The sequence below is a fragment of the Antennarius striatus genome, chromosome 5, assembly GCF_040054535.1.
Source record: "Antennarius striatus isolate MH-2024 chromosome 5, ASM4005453v1, whole genome shotgun sequence".
Lineage (NCBI taxonomy): Eukaryota > Metazoa > Chordata > Actinopteri > Lophiiformes > Antennariidae > Antennarius > Antennarius striatus.
Window position 1 is genome coordinate 8,482,311 of NC_090780.1, and position 16,422 is coordinate 8,498,732.

The 16,422-nt window shown below is 38.1% G+C and overlaps 1 protein-coding gene across 1 annotated transcript in view; it reads left to right on the plus strand.

The window, feature by feature from the left end:
* poc1a (POC1 centriolar protein A) overlaps window positions 1-16,422 on the plus strand; it is a 43,753-nt gene that overhangs the window by 9,203 nt on the left and 18,128 nt on the right. The window contains exons 8-9 of the mRNA XM_068315247.1: window positions 2,050-2,118; window positions 2,338-2,487. Of these exons, the coding sequence (XP_068171348.1) occupies window positions 2,050-2,118; window positions 2,338-2,487 (219 nt within the window). The remainder of the gene's footprint in view (window positions 1-2,049; window positions 2,119-2,337; window positions 2,488-16,422) is intronic.

Here is a 16,422-nt window from a genome sequence, read left to right on the forward strand (position 1 = left end):
TATACAGTATGTGTAAGTGAGACAGAGGATGGTAGTTTATACATAGTGAACATGGGTGAGTTTACATACTTCAACTGTCAACTTTTCACAGGAACTGAGACTGGTAGAGAAGTTGAGGGTGACAGACAAGGTGGAGTAGAGTGAGTAACTTGACAGAAGGGTAAACGGTAAAGTTTGCAAAACAGATATGACAACATTTATTTTTATGGACTGGAGACAGTGATCATATTGGAGGGACAGCACAGGTCCCTCCAATATGTTTGGAAGCAAAGTGCAGGTGGTTGGTGTGACAGAAGATGTGGGAGACAAGACGAGACAAACGAGCAGCTGTGGCCGAAACCAACAGAAGAATCATTTCACTGCTGGAATGCTCAACTTCATTCTCACATGGAGTGTTTTTGTGCCGTATTCAGCACGCAGAGTCAGAAGTGTATTGTTGCAAGCTGGTGCCTGAACACAAACTTTCAACATGTAACTGACACTAATGCTAAATGTGACGACCTTGCATAATCTGCAAGTTTTACCATTAACGTTCGAAAATATGATCAGATTTTAGTAGTACCCATCTTGATTTAGGACTAACCCAGCAGATACTTTAAATGATAGTTTAGATGTAATATAGATGACTAATCTAAAAGTAAGAGAAGTTTGATCAGTTGAAAAACATTTTTCAAAAAAACATCATTCCTGACCCAAAGGACACATCTCTGCTTTATAAAAGTAACAATTGTATTACTGTAATCATATTAATGATTTAAACATTAATGATGATTAAAACTATAAAAAAAATTAACAACAATAATTAGTAATTTAGATTGTAATTAAATAGTAATAACAATAACTTATGGTCATGAAATTGAATTTAAAACTAATTTAGCTCAATAATATTTTTCCAATGATGTGTTTGGAATGTCTGTTCATTTATTAGCTCTGAAAATGTACTGGTCAGTTTTTCTTGATCTCCGTGTGTGTGTGTGTGTGTGTGTGTGTGTGTGTGTGTGTGTGCACGCGCTCGCTCGCATGTGTGTGCGCATGCGTGGAGGACTGGGGAAGATGGTTGCTAGGTGGGGAGGGTTGTCTGTTCATGGCTCTGGTAAGTGCCAGCCTGGCAGCAGGCAGAGCAGAGACAGAACATGCTGTCTGTCAGACTGTCTCGTTGCCATAGTGACACTGTCTGCTTCTCTCAGGTACTTCTTGGAAACCATTTCTCATCCAGACCAGCCTGTCTGGGTGCCAGCCTTAGGACACGGTTCTTTTTTTTTCTCCTGTTTTCATATTCATTTTTTCCCCCTTCTTTTGTGTGTCCTCTCCTTCATCTACCCTTTGAACACAGTTAGAGTGCTCAGGCTGTAATCGTTGACTCCATTCTGCACTGTGAAGTTAAAAAAAATACTAAGAGAAGGATAGTGATTTCTGAGTTTCTGAAGCTGGAGCCTGTCTACATTCCAGGCTCATATGCACACCCATGGCGTGCCAAAGTCCTGACATCCCCCAGGTGCTCCTTTTTGGCTTTGACCTCAAACTACCTGTCTCTGTTTTCTGTTATTGATTGCCCTGCTGCAGGCCCACACACCCACTCCCACTTTTATTTACACACACCCACTCCCACTTTTATTTACACACACACACACACACACACACACACACACACACACACACACACACACACACACACACACACACACACACACACACACACACACACACGCACATACACACTATTAAGTTTGTTTTCTAAGTAGGTTTGTTTCTTCAGATGGGTTAAAGATGACTTTCCTAAAAGCTATGACCTAAGCACACAAAAATTCCACTCCTCTCATCACATATTATGAATTTTTACACAAATCTATTTTTGTATTCTGTATTTCATTGAATTATTGTGTTTTCTGTTGCCGATATTTAACACGTATTTATACTGATGTAACTAATATATTTGGGTTTTTAGCCATCAGGATTTGCTGAATATTTTTAGAGCACAGCAGTTCATAATTCTTTCATTTTGAGGAAACCATTCCTTGTTCAATTCTCCATGTCCTCTCCTTGACCTAGGGTCCAGTAACATGTGTGTCCTTCTCCAGGACAGGAGAATACTTTGCGTCTGGAGGATCTGATGAGCAGGTAATGTTCATGATCTTAATCCAGTGCTTAAACATCCAATTGATTTATTTATTGGTATCTTTGTAGGTTCATAATATGTAACTTTCTTGTGCCACTTATAGTAATATGAAATATTATGTTAAAAATCATTGGAAATGCATGGAGATTCTGGGTATGCTTTTTTAAATATTTATTTTGCATCAGGAATGAGTTTAATTTAGGAGTTCATTTTTTTTACAGGTGATGGTGTGGAAGAGCAACTTGGACTACACTGAATACAGGGATGATGTCAAACCCCAACATAAAAGTACCTCCAGCTCGCAGGCACCACCAGCCAGCTCTAGATCAGACCCCCACCTAACGTCACATCCGTCTGTCTGCCATAGTCAGGTCAGTTCTAACAGCTGGAGACGACCACAGCAAACAGACACATCTATTTGATGCAGTATTTTGGTTTCGAATTTTAAAATCCACTTAGCTTTTTTTTGTCACATAGCATGTGTCCTCTACTTTTTAGGCCTTTTGCCTATTTATGGTTTTCCTCTGAGCTCCATCATCTTTTATCAATGGTTTACAAAGAGGATGTAGGACGAGGTGTAATGTTTCCAGAGTACTCAGCCTTTCTTTGCACCTTTTCAAACAGATACTAGGGTCAACACTCATCTTTTTCAGGTGATAAGTGTTTTATTAAATGGGTTGGCTCGTTACCCTGGTAGGTATCAAGATGGAAGAGAAGCTGGTTCTCAACCTTTGTTCTTATTAGTTTTCCTGTCCGTATAAGGACCACTGACACATGCACAACAGCATTTCTGTCTACATTAGGTTTTGAATTATGATTACACAGTAAGTAGAACTTATTTATTTCCACTTAATGATAATCAAGTCATATTTATAAACTTTAGACAGTTTTAACTGAAAAAGGCTGAAGTCATCATTGAGTCCAGTTTCTTCGGGTAAACTTGTGTTCTTAATACACAGCTCTCTGTTATCAATACAATTTGTTTCCTACTCTGCCCACATCCATTACCAACACCTGGAGAATTTCTTTCTCTCATTGCACCAGCGCTGCATTCACACCCTCATTCATTTGGCTCATGCTTAGAAGACATGGGTCCTGTCCCATTGGTGGACACACTGGTGTTTCCCTCATCTAAGCAATATGTACCTGCACATTGTTTGGGCCTCTTCAGGAAAAATCTTCTGACATCATATGTGTCAGGGAATTTCTTCCTGCTAAATGAGAGTTGCTAATTGTCAGAAGAACTATAAGTTACGTACACGGTGTGATCAGTCATGCCTCTTTAATACATACCTGTATGGGGATCAGAGCACTCGAGAGTGATGCTCCCACCGTTGTTACAGCAAATTGTTCTTTTATAACTGTTTCAGGCCCATCCTAACAACAGATTTACATTTTACTGCACACAAATGTTCACTTTCTAGTTTCCCGGACCTCCTCACTTCTTGGCCGCCCTGCAATCCAGGAAGGGTCATCACCTGTTAGGATCAGTGACATGCCCCTTACTGTATTTACTTAGGCCAACACCAAATGGCACAATGACTCTGAGACCTTTAATGCAATTATTTCTCACATGTGTCTGACTTGAGCTTTTGTAAAACAAACCACAACATATATTATTTTCATTTAGCATTTTATATTCACCATTCCCAGATATTTCAACCGTGAAGATACAAACGGGGTTGTTTCTGTCATTTGGTTTGCTACATCCAGAATCCAGATAAGCCAGTATGCCTAATATTTCATATTTCACTCCCCTGTCCCAACATCTGAAAGGTGTGTGTTGTATCATTATGTGTACATTTGGAAGTATTTGATTTCAAGTCCAAAGATTTCTTTGACTAGTAAAACTTGTTTTTGCCACGGCTTAATCAGTAGCACAGACACTACTAAAGATTTGCTCAAACAAAACTCACATCAACATGATCAGAAGATAATGTAAAAGCTGGTCATGATATATTTTGGATAACAACACATTACATAAAAATTTACACACAATATTATGTGTCTGTATCTAAGTGTGATTACAGAAAAGACAAATTTAAACATGTATGCACCCACATGTGAATACATGTATGTTGCCTTACTCAGAAATAAACATAGCAGAATACATTAACATGCACAGATGCCCCTCAGTATTTAATGCTTACTATGAGGCCATCTTTCCTCCCTTCATATCCTTCCTTTGAAGACTGCACTGTGGCCCCAAGCTACATTCATTACGCACTTGCAGCTCAAGAAAGTACCTATTCCTGCACATACACTTTAATGCAGAGTAAGATTTTTTCAACTTTCTGACCAAGAAATAAAAGAAACATTTATCTCTGTTCATCTTTTAATGAGGATTGATCATTTTTAAGGAATCCGATCCCTATTCTGCCTTTTGCTTGCAGTTCTTGGGGAAACTCGATTCCAATATTTCACATAAGAAAATGTATGTAAACAACTTTAAATTTAAAAAGTAATTCCGAGTAAAGAAGTTATCAATCATGAATGACTCATTCATTTGTCACTGCCACTGGCTAGTAGTGTTAGCAATCTGTAAATGTTCATCTATGACAAAAATATTTAAGTTTTTGTCTTTGACATACTTAATAGCAATTCAATTCAGTATAATAAGTATAATGTTTATTGTCTTGCTCTTGAGAATAAGGCAAGCATTAGTTCATTTTCACTTATCAATTGTGACAAAGTGCTGCTGTTTTCTCAAGGTTGGCTGAGGTCATCTTGGTTTTGCATCCTTCCTCGCATGAAATAATTTGAGACAAGTTTTGTCGACCCAACATTGTTCAGGGCAAAATTATTATCATTATTTTTAAATTTATTTTTATATACTAATCTGATCCCGGAAGGGAAATTAAAAGCACACTCCATCTAGTTAGTAGTAAATACTTCAAATGCATGCATATATGTTAGTTTTATACAGGCTCCTGTAGCACACACACACACACACACACACACACACACACACACACACACACACACAAGGGGGCCTGTAGGCATGCAGGGGGAGGTAGAGTGGCGGGCAGCTCCATTACGGCGCGCCCCAAATTAGCAACTTGTAAAGGGGACAACGCCTTGCTCAAGGGCACCTCGCTCAAGGGTGCCTCGGCAGTGCTCCAGAGGTGAGCTGACACCTCCTACTGTCAGCTCCCCTCTGGGTGTTTTTTTGGGTGGGATCGGGAATCGAACCACCGATCTCAGGAACATTGGACGACCTGCTCTACTGCCTTCTCTACCACTGAGCTACTGCCACCCCAAATACAGCAGAACTTATACGAGCTGGTTATTAAAGTGAAGCTTAATTTCAATTTCATTTCATTTTCAGATAGAATCAGATTTTTAGAACCATTTCCAAAAAGTAGTTTATGTATACATTTTCCGCTTTGAACATCTTATGTTAAACATTTAATACTTAACAACAAACCCATACTATTATTTCTTGTGTCATTGCCTTACATTTGACACTATACTGTCCTGATTCATGCTATTTTTATTCAATTTGACAACTAAGAGCCTTGGACAGTATTATAAGTCAATAAATGTCAGTGTTGATTATGCTGTAAAAGATTAAATTATCAAGCCGGGCATAGTCTAAAAGTCCTTTTTATGGCAGCATCTCCTCCACTTTCATGACAACAATATAACCACAGCTCCCAGTGAGTAACCACAGTCGGAGCTGTGGTTACTCATCCTTTCTGAGTGCTGCTCAGGATTATACAGTATTTACTTAATTATATGTCCAAGAACATTCAAGAGTTTGTACATTTTTAATTGTGGATAGATAAATTCGTTCTTATTCCCTAATCAATCTTAAACTGTTGAACACATCATTTATTTTAAATTATTTGTTTATTCAGGCTAAACATGGGTATGCTTACATTACTTAATTTTTACTGCAGTACTAACTATAATCATTAATCAACAGTGAGAACAATTAGTTATGGGAGTTTTAGTTTCTTCTCTGTCACTTATTATTGACGGGGCTGTAGTGCCGTTACTATCCAGGTAAATACAATCAGTAAGAAATTGGGTCCCTTATTCGTAAAGAAATACTTTATTTTTATAACACACAGAAACAGTGGCAGAGACAGCACATTTTTATCATTGGCATCATTCAGTTATTACTGTTATGTCGAGGTGTGTAGAAGTCATCAATTCTTCAGCTAATGTGCATTTTGTCTACTAATTTGCAGAAAAAGACGGGCACCAGTTCTCGCTATCGCTAACAGTCATTTGATCTCAGTTGCTTTGAACTCATGGCTGTCAGAGCATGTGAGCAGCGTGCATCACAGGGTACTTATAGAAATGATATCACAACTTGTGGAGTTCATGGTTATTTTCACTCTCAGTTAATTGGAGATTTCTCTTTGATAGAAACATTAAAGAATATAAAGAATGTTAGGAAAATGTAGAAAAAGCCTATCACAATATTCATGGGCCAAGTACCCTTTTCATCTGATTCTTAAATCAACAGGGGCATAGCTCAAGTTGCTACTCTCTTTCTCTCTTACACATTTCCCTCCTTTTCATTGATTATTCTTCTAGAAGTCAAGACCCACCCATGGTGATGCCTGCCTTCATTTACACTTAATTGGAACAATACAATGATCTGAGATTCAGCGTTTTCCTGGGTTTGAATATTTCACCCCTCCCCCACTTTTCCCTTCTACGTCCCTCGCAGGTTCTTTTGATAGCTCCTTTTCTTTTCCAATGGCAGAATCCAGCAGATGCAGTGCAGCACTGAATGAAACGTGCAGGGTTTTGTCAGGACCTTGAAAATCAATTTACTCATCAACACTATATAAAAGCACAGGTGTAGCTACCCATAATTTCATGTAAGTCTGTTTGTGTCAACTTGTGTTTGTATAATCTGGTGATTAAATTTGTAAGAGAGGAGAAATTACTATTAATTCCCAGTTAGATGAGTCCTGCAGGCTGTGGATTACAGAGACGCGAGCAGCAGGGAGAAATCATTTTGTTTCTCCTTCTCATCGTCTAAACCAGACTCCAAGATTAGGTAAGACCAGAACCAGTACATTTGGGACCTGTAAACCTCCTGGTTGTCACCCTGGTGCTCTTTGGCTGCTGTTGTGACTTATTATGACTATTAGAGGTGGTAGGAAACTATAAGTACCTGGGACTGCAGATAGACAGTAAACTGGACTGTTCACTCAACTCGTACTGTGTGTACAAGAAGGGGCAGAGGAGGATGTACTTCCTGAGGAGGCTGGCCTCCTTCAACATCTGTCCTGAGCTCCTTCTCATGTTCTATCAGTCCATAGTTTTCAGTATGTGTTGGGATGGGAGGGCCAGGAAAAGAGATAGGGACCATCTTAACAAACTCATCCACAGAGCAGGCTCAGTGGTTGGGCTGAGCCTGGACTCTGTGGAGACACTTCTGGAGAGCAGGACCATGTCCAAAGTCAGGGCCATCATGAACAACACCAGGCACCCCCTACACACCACCTTCTCCCAGCAGAGGAGCACCTTTAGCGACAGACTGCTGTCACACAGCGCCTCCACAGAGAGGCTGAGGTCCTCCTTCGTGCCCCGTGCCATCAGGGGGTACAATGACTCTCTTAGGAGAAGCGGTGGGGAGGTGGCGAGGTCAGCACGTGGTTGAATGGAGGGAAGAGATGAGATGTCAGCCTGTGCTGCAGTGTAGTCGGGCCAAAGTGTTGTGATGTTGTGACATTAGACAGTGACATGCTTTACAATGTAAGAAGGGTGTACCTTACCCACCGTACGGGCCTCCTGCTATTTTCACTTTCACTTTTTATTTATGTTATTTTATTTAACTTAATTTTATACTGTTTATATTTTAGTTTTAGTTTAGTACAGTATATGTCCTGTTAGTGCTGCATGTGTCTGTTAGTATAGTGTAAGTCTTGTGGTGTCAGTGTTTCTTTTTCTTCTGGTGTTTATCCAGTATTTATTCATTATGTATGCCTGAGCAGTAGAGTTGTGCAATTTCAACCGCGATTAATAAAGTGTCTGTCTGTCAGTTGGTCTGTCTGTCGGTCGGTCTGTCTGTCGGTCGGTTTACTGTACGAGCTTTACTGTATGAAGGCTGAAGCACTGACAGTGCCCCCCTGCCCCCAAACTGTCTGTCTGTTCCCACATCAAGGGACGGATCTGTTTCCATCATATGCGTAATGACTGTACGTACACTAAAAAAGTCAATTAGCTTCAACATTAAACTCTTTGTCTTTTTGCTGTACCCAGTTAAATGTAGATGAAAAAAGACTGTGAAACTTTTCACTCTAGTTTCATTTATAATTTATTCAGCATCCATACATCATTGTAATCAGGGTTGTACAGGATTTGTCAAGTGATAGTTGTTACAGTTAAATCAATGGTAGTGACTGCACATGAAAACAGCAGCTTCCTAGACTTTCCTTTTCATGTATAATTTATCCATTCATAATTTATTATTCATAAAGACCCTTTCATCTCTCATAAACTGCTGCAAGTCTCATACACGTGTTGCCAGAGAGGAAGCAGAAGAGGAAAATATCACCCGCCTGCAGAGATGTTTGTTTTCTTTTTTCTTGGAGAGTGGATTCAAAAGCTTTATGAGTTTAAAAGAATGATATTAAACAGAGGACAGTGCTCTGTTGAGTGCGTAACATATTCTCAAGAGTGGCAGAATGCAGTGAATAAAATGTTCTTCAAAGGTCACTAAATATTACTGTCATTTACAAAGTCAGACTGCAAAGAAATTGTAGAAAAAAAAGAAAACTGACAGTTTTATATTGAATATCAAATGTCAGAAATCTACGTTGTTGGGCTACTGTATCTTAGACTCATTGGATATTTCTCTTTCAGTTGGTAAAATAGTATTTAGCAATTAAACTAATGACATTAATACAAACCAAAATTCTAGGCATAACAGTAAGTAACATGTAAGAATCTCTGAGACAGTTGTTGTTTGACCTTGATCATACAAAGGATCACTAGGAAAGTGGCTTGACCAACTGTCTAGTTTGTGTTTAAATCATCTCATGTGACGTCCATTATTTCACAAGCCAGCTGTAATTCTTTCATCAGAAAGAAACTGACTAGTGAGACAGTATTCTTTCTTCATACAGATGCAAAAGACGTCAATGGCTGCTGCCCTCTCAAAATAAAATCCACCAGGAATTAATAGCTATTTTGAAATGCTGATCCTTCATTGTACTTAGAAGCAATGCGCCATAGTAATTTTCCTGGGTAGTCACTATACCAGTGAAAATGTATGCCTGTCAGTAAAATGCAAAAAGCCGTCTTTAACATCTTTAACATCTCTTTGCTTGACACAAATGAACAAAATCTTTATGTGCTGCTGTTTCCCTGTATGAGAGTAGATGCATAAATGTATGCATGTGTGTGAGTGCCAACCATTGCTGACAGGCAGATCAGCTCTCTCTGATCACATCCGCCCTAATCCCCCCCCCCCCTGCCTTCCTGTCTCTACATTCACATCTGGGTCTTTTTCCCTCTCACGTGTGCAGACAGATGAGCTGCACACTCGCAGCAGGCTTCCCTTCACAGCTCAACACACACAGAAACACACATCACTGCACTGCTAGTTTCAGCTTGAGGATGTGGATTGGAGAGTAGAAAGAAAGCTCTGAGGCCAGTGTATCGTTATCAACTTTTATGTCCTTAATGACTATTTTTGTGTTAATCTACTACAGTTAATTGGCTACTGTTACTATGCAGTAGGAGATCATTCCATGGCAACAGGGGGAAATAATACAACAGTCAATGACCACAGGATATATTTTAGACCTCAGCACATTGACCTACAAAATGCAGTTTCTCATATATATTTACAGGTGAAAGTATGCATCTTAAAGGCTCTGGCACAGAACAGCTGGTGATATTGCTCTAACAGTGAGAGTTGAATACAGTTGACAGCAGGGAGCGAGTAAGAGAGTAAAGGGCAGGGGGCGTGACAAAGAAGCTTGGAAGACAAGATAGCAGTGAGAAAGAGAGTTTAATGGTCCAGTGGAGCGAGAGAGCATCATTGAGGAACAAGAAAGAGAAAAGGTAGCACACAGGGAAAACAGGGGTTGCATCTCAACCACATAGATGCAGTTGTAGTTAACAGAGACATCAGTTGTTGTAAGAATATGTCATGATATCGTTAGCATGTGCGCATCCTCCGGCTTTACCCATTAAATGAGTTATCGTTGTTTCTTTTGTTTGTTTAAAATATTTCACTATTGTAATAAAGCCTCAGAAAAGAGGTATGACAGGTTGATTTATAAAAATATTAATGTCTGATAGTTTTGGGTTTTTACAAATGTGTAACTATAATGTCACACTTGCAAAAGATGAAAAAGAGCAAAGAGCTCATTGAGCTTAGCAGTCTAACATGAACTAACACAAGATGTTGCAAAATCCAAAAAAGAAATAAAGAAATCATTGTTTACATGGGATATTCTTATCAGTATCTTATCAACCCAGTTTTTGGCAATCCATCAAACAATGTATGTATGATTTAAAAAAATCTTTCAATGTTCAATAAAAGTGGAATACATTTCTGAATCATCCACCTGATCTTGAGCTCTCCAGACTTTAATAGATTCTCTGTTGCAACCCAACCATAAGTTACAAGGAAAAATATTTTCGTTTTTGTGTAAGTCTGCCAACAAACAGACCAATCAAACTGATCTGTTAATCTTCTGAACCCCAGTTATTATTATGCAGAATAAATTTTCTACTAGGCGGACGTTTTGCCTTGTTTAAAATGGGTCTACTATAAATAAAAATATAATGATGGTTTTTTTGAATGGGCTGGTGAGGCAAACAGAGTTCTGGCATTGAATTTTTACTGGTGTCCCATTATCATCAGAGGGAAAGGTCTAATATCCATATTCCCGATACACACTACAAATGTCCAGTGTCCCATCTTGTCTAGAGATAATTTGTCTATGTTATCGTTCGGGTTCGCCCTACAAAAATGTCCAACTGCTTAAGATTCCACCTCAAAGCGTTACCATGAACCAGATGATGAAATCTGCTCTAGCATCCATCCATTTTCTCTGGAGCCTATCCTGTGCAGGGTGGGTGTCATCAGTGAATCACGCGACCCACAGATAGAAAGGCCAACGCCCTTCTTTTGCCCTGTTACTTTTCTTTTCTGTTCAGTGATGATGGGGCTGGCACTTTCAGACTAACATTTTAATTTGGGCCAAAGGCAATTTTCCACTGTTGGTTTTTCCACTCCAGGTGGTTTATCACAAGGATGGTCACTGTACTTTATGTTGTTACAGGATGTGTTGAGGTTGCTGAACAATATATTGACTTTGCAAATGATATTATGTTTCCAGATAAAGCCACAGTAGAGCAGTGTAGAAAGCATTTTACTGCTTTAATTTCAAGTGATAACAAGCTTGTCATACAAGTCAAGTTGACTCTATTCAATACGCCATGACCTGAATGGCTGAGAATTTTCAGACAAAGAAGTTTTTTCTTCTTACTTGTCTGAAGAAGAAAAAACTATGATAGACAAACTCCTCTATCATAGTTGGTCAAATATGGAAGGATTGAAAGACAGATGGCATTTTTGTCCTAGCATGTCTGCTCCCCCTACGGTTGTATCCCAGAGAGCTGGACATTAGAGTGTCTGCAAATCAAAAAGGAAATTTTATGATGCTTTGTTTTTTATTAACATTTTTTCAATGTAAGTTCAAATTTTAATTTTAATTACATCCAATAGAATGCATTTTGAAATAATTTGATTTATCAGCGGAATAATTTCTATGGCTTGTTTCAGGTGTCAGCTCAACTGTGACATTACTTGGGTGAGAACAGACAGGGAAGAAGGGTTTTCAAGTCCAGATAGAGATTGATACACCCTAAGACACGCCCCTGCCATCGATTTGTGGTTTAGATTCTGGCATGATGGATTCTTTCCCATGGCATTAGGAACACTTAATAATAATACTGATAACTTTATATAGCACCTTTAAAAAAAAGAGTTTACAAAGTCCTTTGACAAACCAGGCAAAAGCAGGATACATATGGCAACAAAGAGCCAAAACAGTGAGGTCAAATGAAAGCAGGACAAAATTAAGCTAAAATTGAGGTAAAATTAAGCAAAATACACCAGAGCAAGAATTAAGACAGAATGGTAAAAGAGATAAGAACAATAAAAGCAATAAAACTATTCTTTTGTTTTTAATACTTGGAAACAAAAGAATAGAAGGATAAAAAGACAACATTGCATAATGACAAAAATAAATAAAAATACTTGTTGGTGCTGTAAAAGAATTTTTTCAAAGATACATTATTTTTTCTAATTATTTGTGAATATTTTACACAACTTCCCAAACATTTTGAAATGCATTTTTAACATACAGTATTTATGGATGCTTGTATTAAAAAATAAATATCTAAATGTGCTTTAGATGGCAAAACATAATAAGTATTCTGCAGCATCAATTTGATTCTAATTCTTCCATTTTCTTCCTCAACATGTAATTCATTCTGAACATGTGATTTAATTAGCACATATTACACCTTCATGTCCTGCAGACGCAATAGTCAAACTCTTACATTGTCATGTTCTATGTCACATAGTTCTTTTGTAACAGATTCAGTCAAGAAATGTTAACTTTAATAAAACATCTTTTACATTTCACGTTAATCTATGAATACATAATCTGTGAACTCTTCCTTTTCAGCTGGCATGTTGACACTGTAAAAGTTGGAAAGGAAGAGGTCATCTGGCCTATAAGAGCTTTTATGAAAATATAAGAATTAGGGAAAAAGATTAAATGAAGGTAGAGTGTGCGCAGACCTTTATACACTTTTAACTTGTCTGTCTGATGATGGTATTTTTCTTTACAGTTGCCACAACAGTTAACTTTATGTATTTGCAGAAAGAATGAGGAGCAAGTCTCTTAATATATTTCTCTTTACATAAGGAAAATCAATAGTTTGTGAAACTTCAAATCTTTATTTACTTAAAATGTTGCAGATATTTTTACTCATTACAGATGAGGTGATCAGACACAGCAGCCAAACCTTAAGGCAAGAGAATCTGATTTAATTTACAATGAGGCACAGAAAAATCTCATTCTTATAATTATAAAATAAACATATGTACTGTACCTTGTTTTCCAAATCATTACAGACTAATCGAGGAAATAGGCAGTCAGAGACTGCAATGTCCTGCGGTACCCCTAAATTCATAATTTGACCCTGACCTACTTGCATAGGTCAAAGATCAAAGCTAGGGCTCTGACCTACTGTCATAGATTATAGCATCCGGTTCCTGAGTCATAGTCATGTGCAAAAGTTGTAATTTGACCTTGATCTAGTTTTGTCAAAGTCATCATCTCATTTTCATCTCCTTTGTCACCCGAGTAATTTGCTTTTTTTAAAATGCTTTTTGTTGCATCTTTTTATCTGCAATGGATACGAAGATATTTGGTGGACAAACGAACAGATGAGCACACAAACACTGACGATTACAGTACATCACCACTTTGAAGCGGGATGGAAAAATTATCATTATATTCAGTGTGACTTGAAGAATGAGGCCACCTTACTAAGACAGAATTGTCTTGGTCTCTTTTGGGCTTGGCATTCATTCATTCATTCAATCATCTACTAAACCCGCTTTTATTTGCCTCCAAACAATTCTTCAGGTTTTGCAACTTTGCAATTCCATAGTACTTTGAAATGAAATGGTAGAAAAAAGCTTCCATTTTTATTGTTCAGTGTGTACTTGAAGTGAACCGAGTTCAGTTCAGGATGGCTTTGTTAATGGCTTCAAGATCTGGTGGGTTTCCTCAACATGTAGCCCCTTTACACCAAACTGCACCATTTGCAGCTTTGCTTGCTGTCATACACACCAGCCCAGTCTCCTCCTTCTCCACCAGGAATGTGGTGCAATCTGATCACCCTGGACCTGTTATCTCAAGGTCACTTGCACTAGTAAGTGTAACCATGTTAACACCCCATACAGTTAGCAAGGCAAACTCTATTCCTGTCCATTGTTGTTGAGTATAACCCGTAGCCTCATCAGTGGGTGTACCTGTCAGGCTTCTGACACTCAGCACCCCACTGACATTTGGTGTCAGATCAGCAACCCTCCCAGCCTGTTCCTCTGATCGTCAGCACTGTGTCATGTGGAACTGTTGACCTCCCAGCTCCAGGTATCTCCAATCAGCAGTTTATGTACTTTACTTTGCGAGTGCAATTTTAACTGCAACAAAGGCTGGTGGTGTAAGGGCCTAGGTGAAGCTGTATCTCTTCCATTAGAGCAGCGGTCCGCAGCCTTTTTTGCGCCACGGACTGGTTTCACTTAAGACACTATTTTCATGGACCGGTCTTCATTTGCTCGATAATCATTAATGACGCCAGGACAGCTGTAGTCTAATAATAAATCATCCACAGTGGTTTTATGAAAAATGCAGACATAAACAGACGAAAAACAACTTTTTTTTCATAAATTGATAATTAACATCTTTGTAAACAAAATAATTGTAAGAAATAGTTATATTAAAAACTTGATCAAAGTGACTGCACTGATGAGATTTATTTTTAAATACAGACTCTCCTCAACTTCCCTTTGAGTTAGGTTCCGAACGGCCGAACGTAATGTGAAAATTAACGTAATTTGTTACTGTATGTTCCAGTAATGTGTGACCATTCATACTGTATGTACATCCATAAATTCTATTACCGTATCTTATAAAACACCCCTAAATCATTAATTATAAACATAACATTGTAAAATGATAACATTAATTTCAAATAAATACGACGTCTTAACAAAAGGGTAACACTCGATGAATTGGGAAGAGGCAAGGCACATTCAGTCTGACGTTTGTGCCATGTAAACAATGGACGCAGTGTCAAACGTAAGATCGTTTGAACATCCCGTACTACGTAGAGCGAGCTAAACTCAAAAATTCACTCACAAAAATGTATTTTTACAAAATAATTTTACAGTCAGTTCAAACATAAAATCGAAAAATACGTAGAGTAGTGTCTGTATAGCAATTTACAATCAGTGCATTCAGCGAAGGAGAAATACCGGTCATTTCCAATTAAATGTTGAACAAGTCAATCAAATAATAATAATTACAATAATGGGAATTAGTGGTTGGGGACCGCTGATGTACAGGTAATGGGAGATAATGACACCTGAAGTGTGTTCCGGACATCCATTCTAGTCCGCAGTTTGGTTTTCTTCACGGTCACTGCAGAAAATCCCCCTTCACAAAGACAGGACGTTGGAAATGGAACCAGGGTTTTTGATAATTTTTGGGTGATCTCAGGATAATTTTCCTTGACTTTAATCCAAAACACAGGTGTGGTTTTGGGCGCTTAATTTAGGGGTAACCTGTCACATGACTGAGACCTTTCAAGTGGAAAGACGCACACATTCGTCTGCGTCATTCCGCACAGACATCACTTTTCAAAATAAAACATCTTTCAGACTCCAAAATAAATAAAACAGATGTAATGTAAATGATTTTTCTTCCTGTGCGGCCTGGTACCACATGACCCACGGACCAGTACCTGTCCGCGGCCTGGGGGTAGGGGACCACTGCATTAGGGGACAAGAAGAGAGGTGTACAAAAGATCGATTCCTGTTGTTGTCTATTTTGGCACAGATTATATACCACTGCAAAAGTCCCAACATAGTTACATGCAGAAATGAATAATATACTTTAAAATTTCACAATTCATAGGTATTAAAAATACGTTTGCAGAGGACAATCTCATTGTATAACCTGCTATGAACAAAAAATACATGGCAGGATATACAGTGTGTGTGTGTGTGTGTGTGTGTGTGTGTGTGTGTGTGTGTGTGTGTGTGTGTGTGTGTGTGTGTGTGTGTGTGTGTGTAAATATAGAATTTCTCAGCACAAGCAAACTTACTGGAAGTCCGTGTGCGTGCGTTCATGTGCAAACGTGCGTGTGTGTGTGAGAAAGATTTGTATTTAAATACAAATAGAGATAACTCCCTCTTTTGAGCCTGTGTAGCTTAATAAAAAAATAAAATTAGTCATTACTGTTTTTTAATTAAAAGTTTTTATTTTTGCTTATGATCCTTTTACTCATATTGTTATTGTTACAACAAATTTGGAAACATAATAATTTGACAGAACGTATGTCTTTGGATTTGTAAATTTTATAATTTATTTGGCATTTCATTTTTTTTAATTTAAATTTTTAGACAGCATCTTCCAAAACACATTTCTTTGTTTTGTACTAATATATATATATATATATATATATATATATATATATATATATATATATATACATTTTAATGTAGAATGAATAGTGCA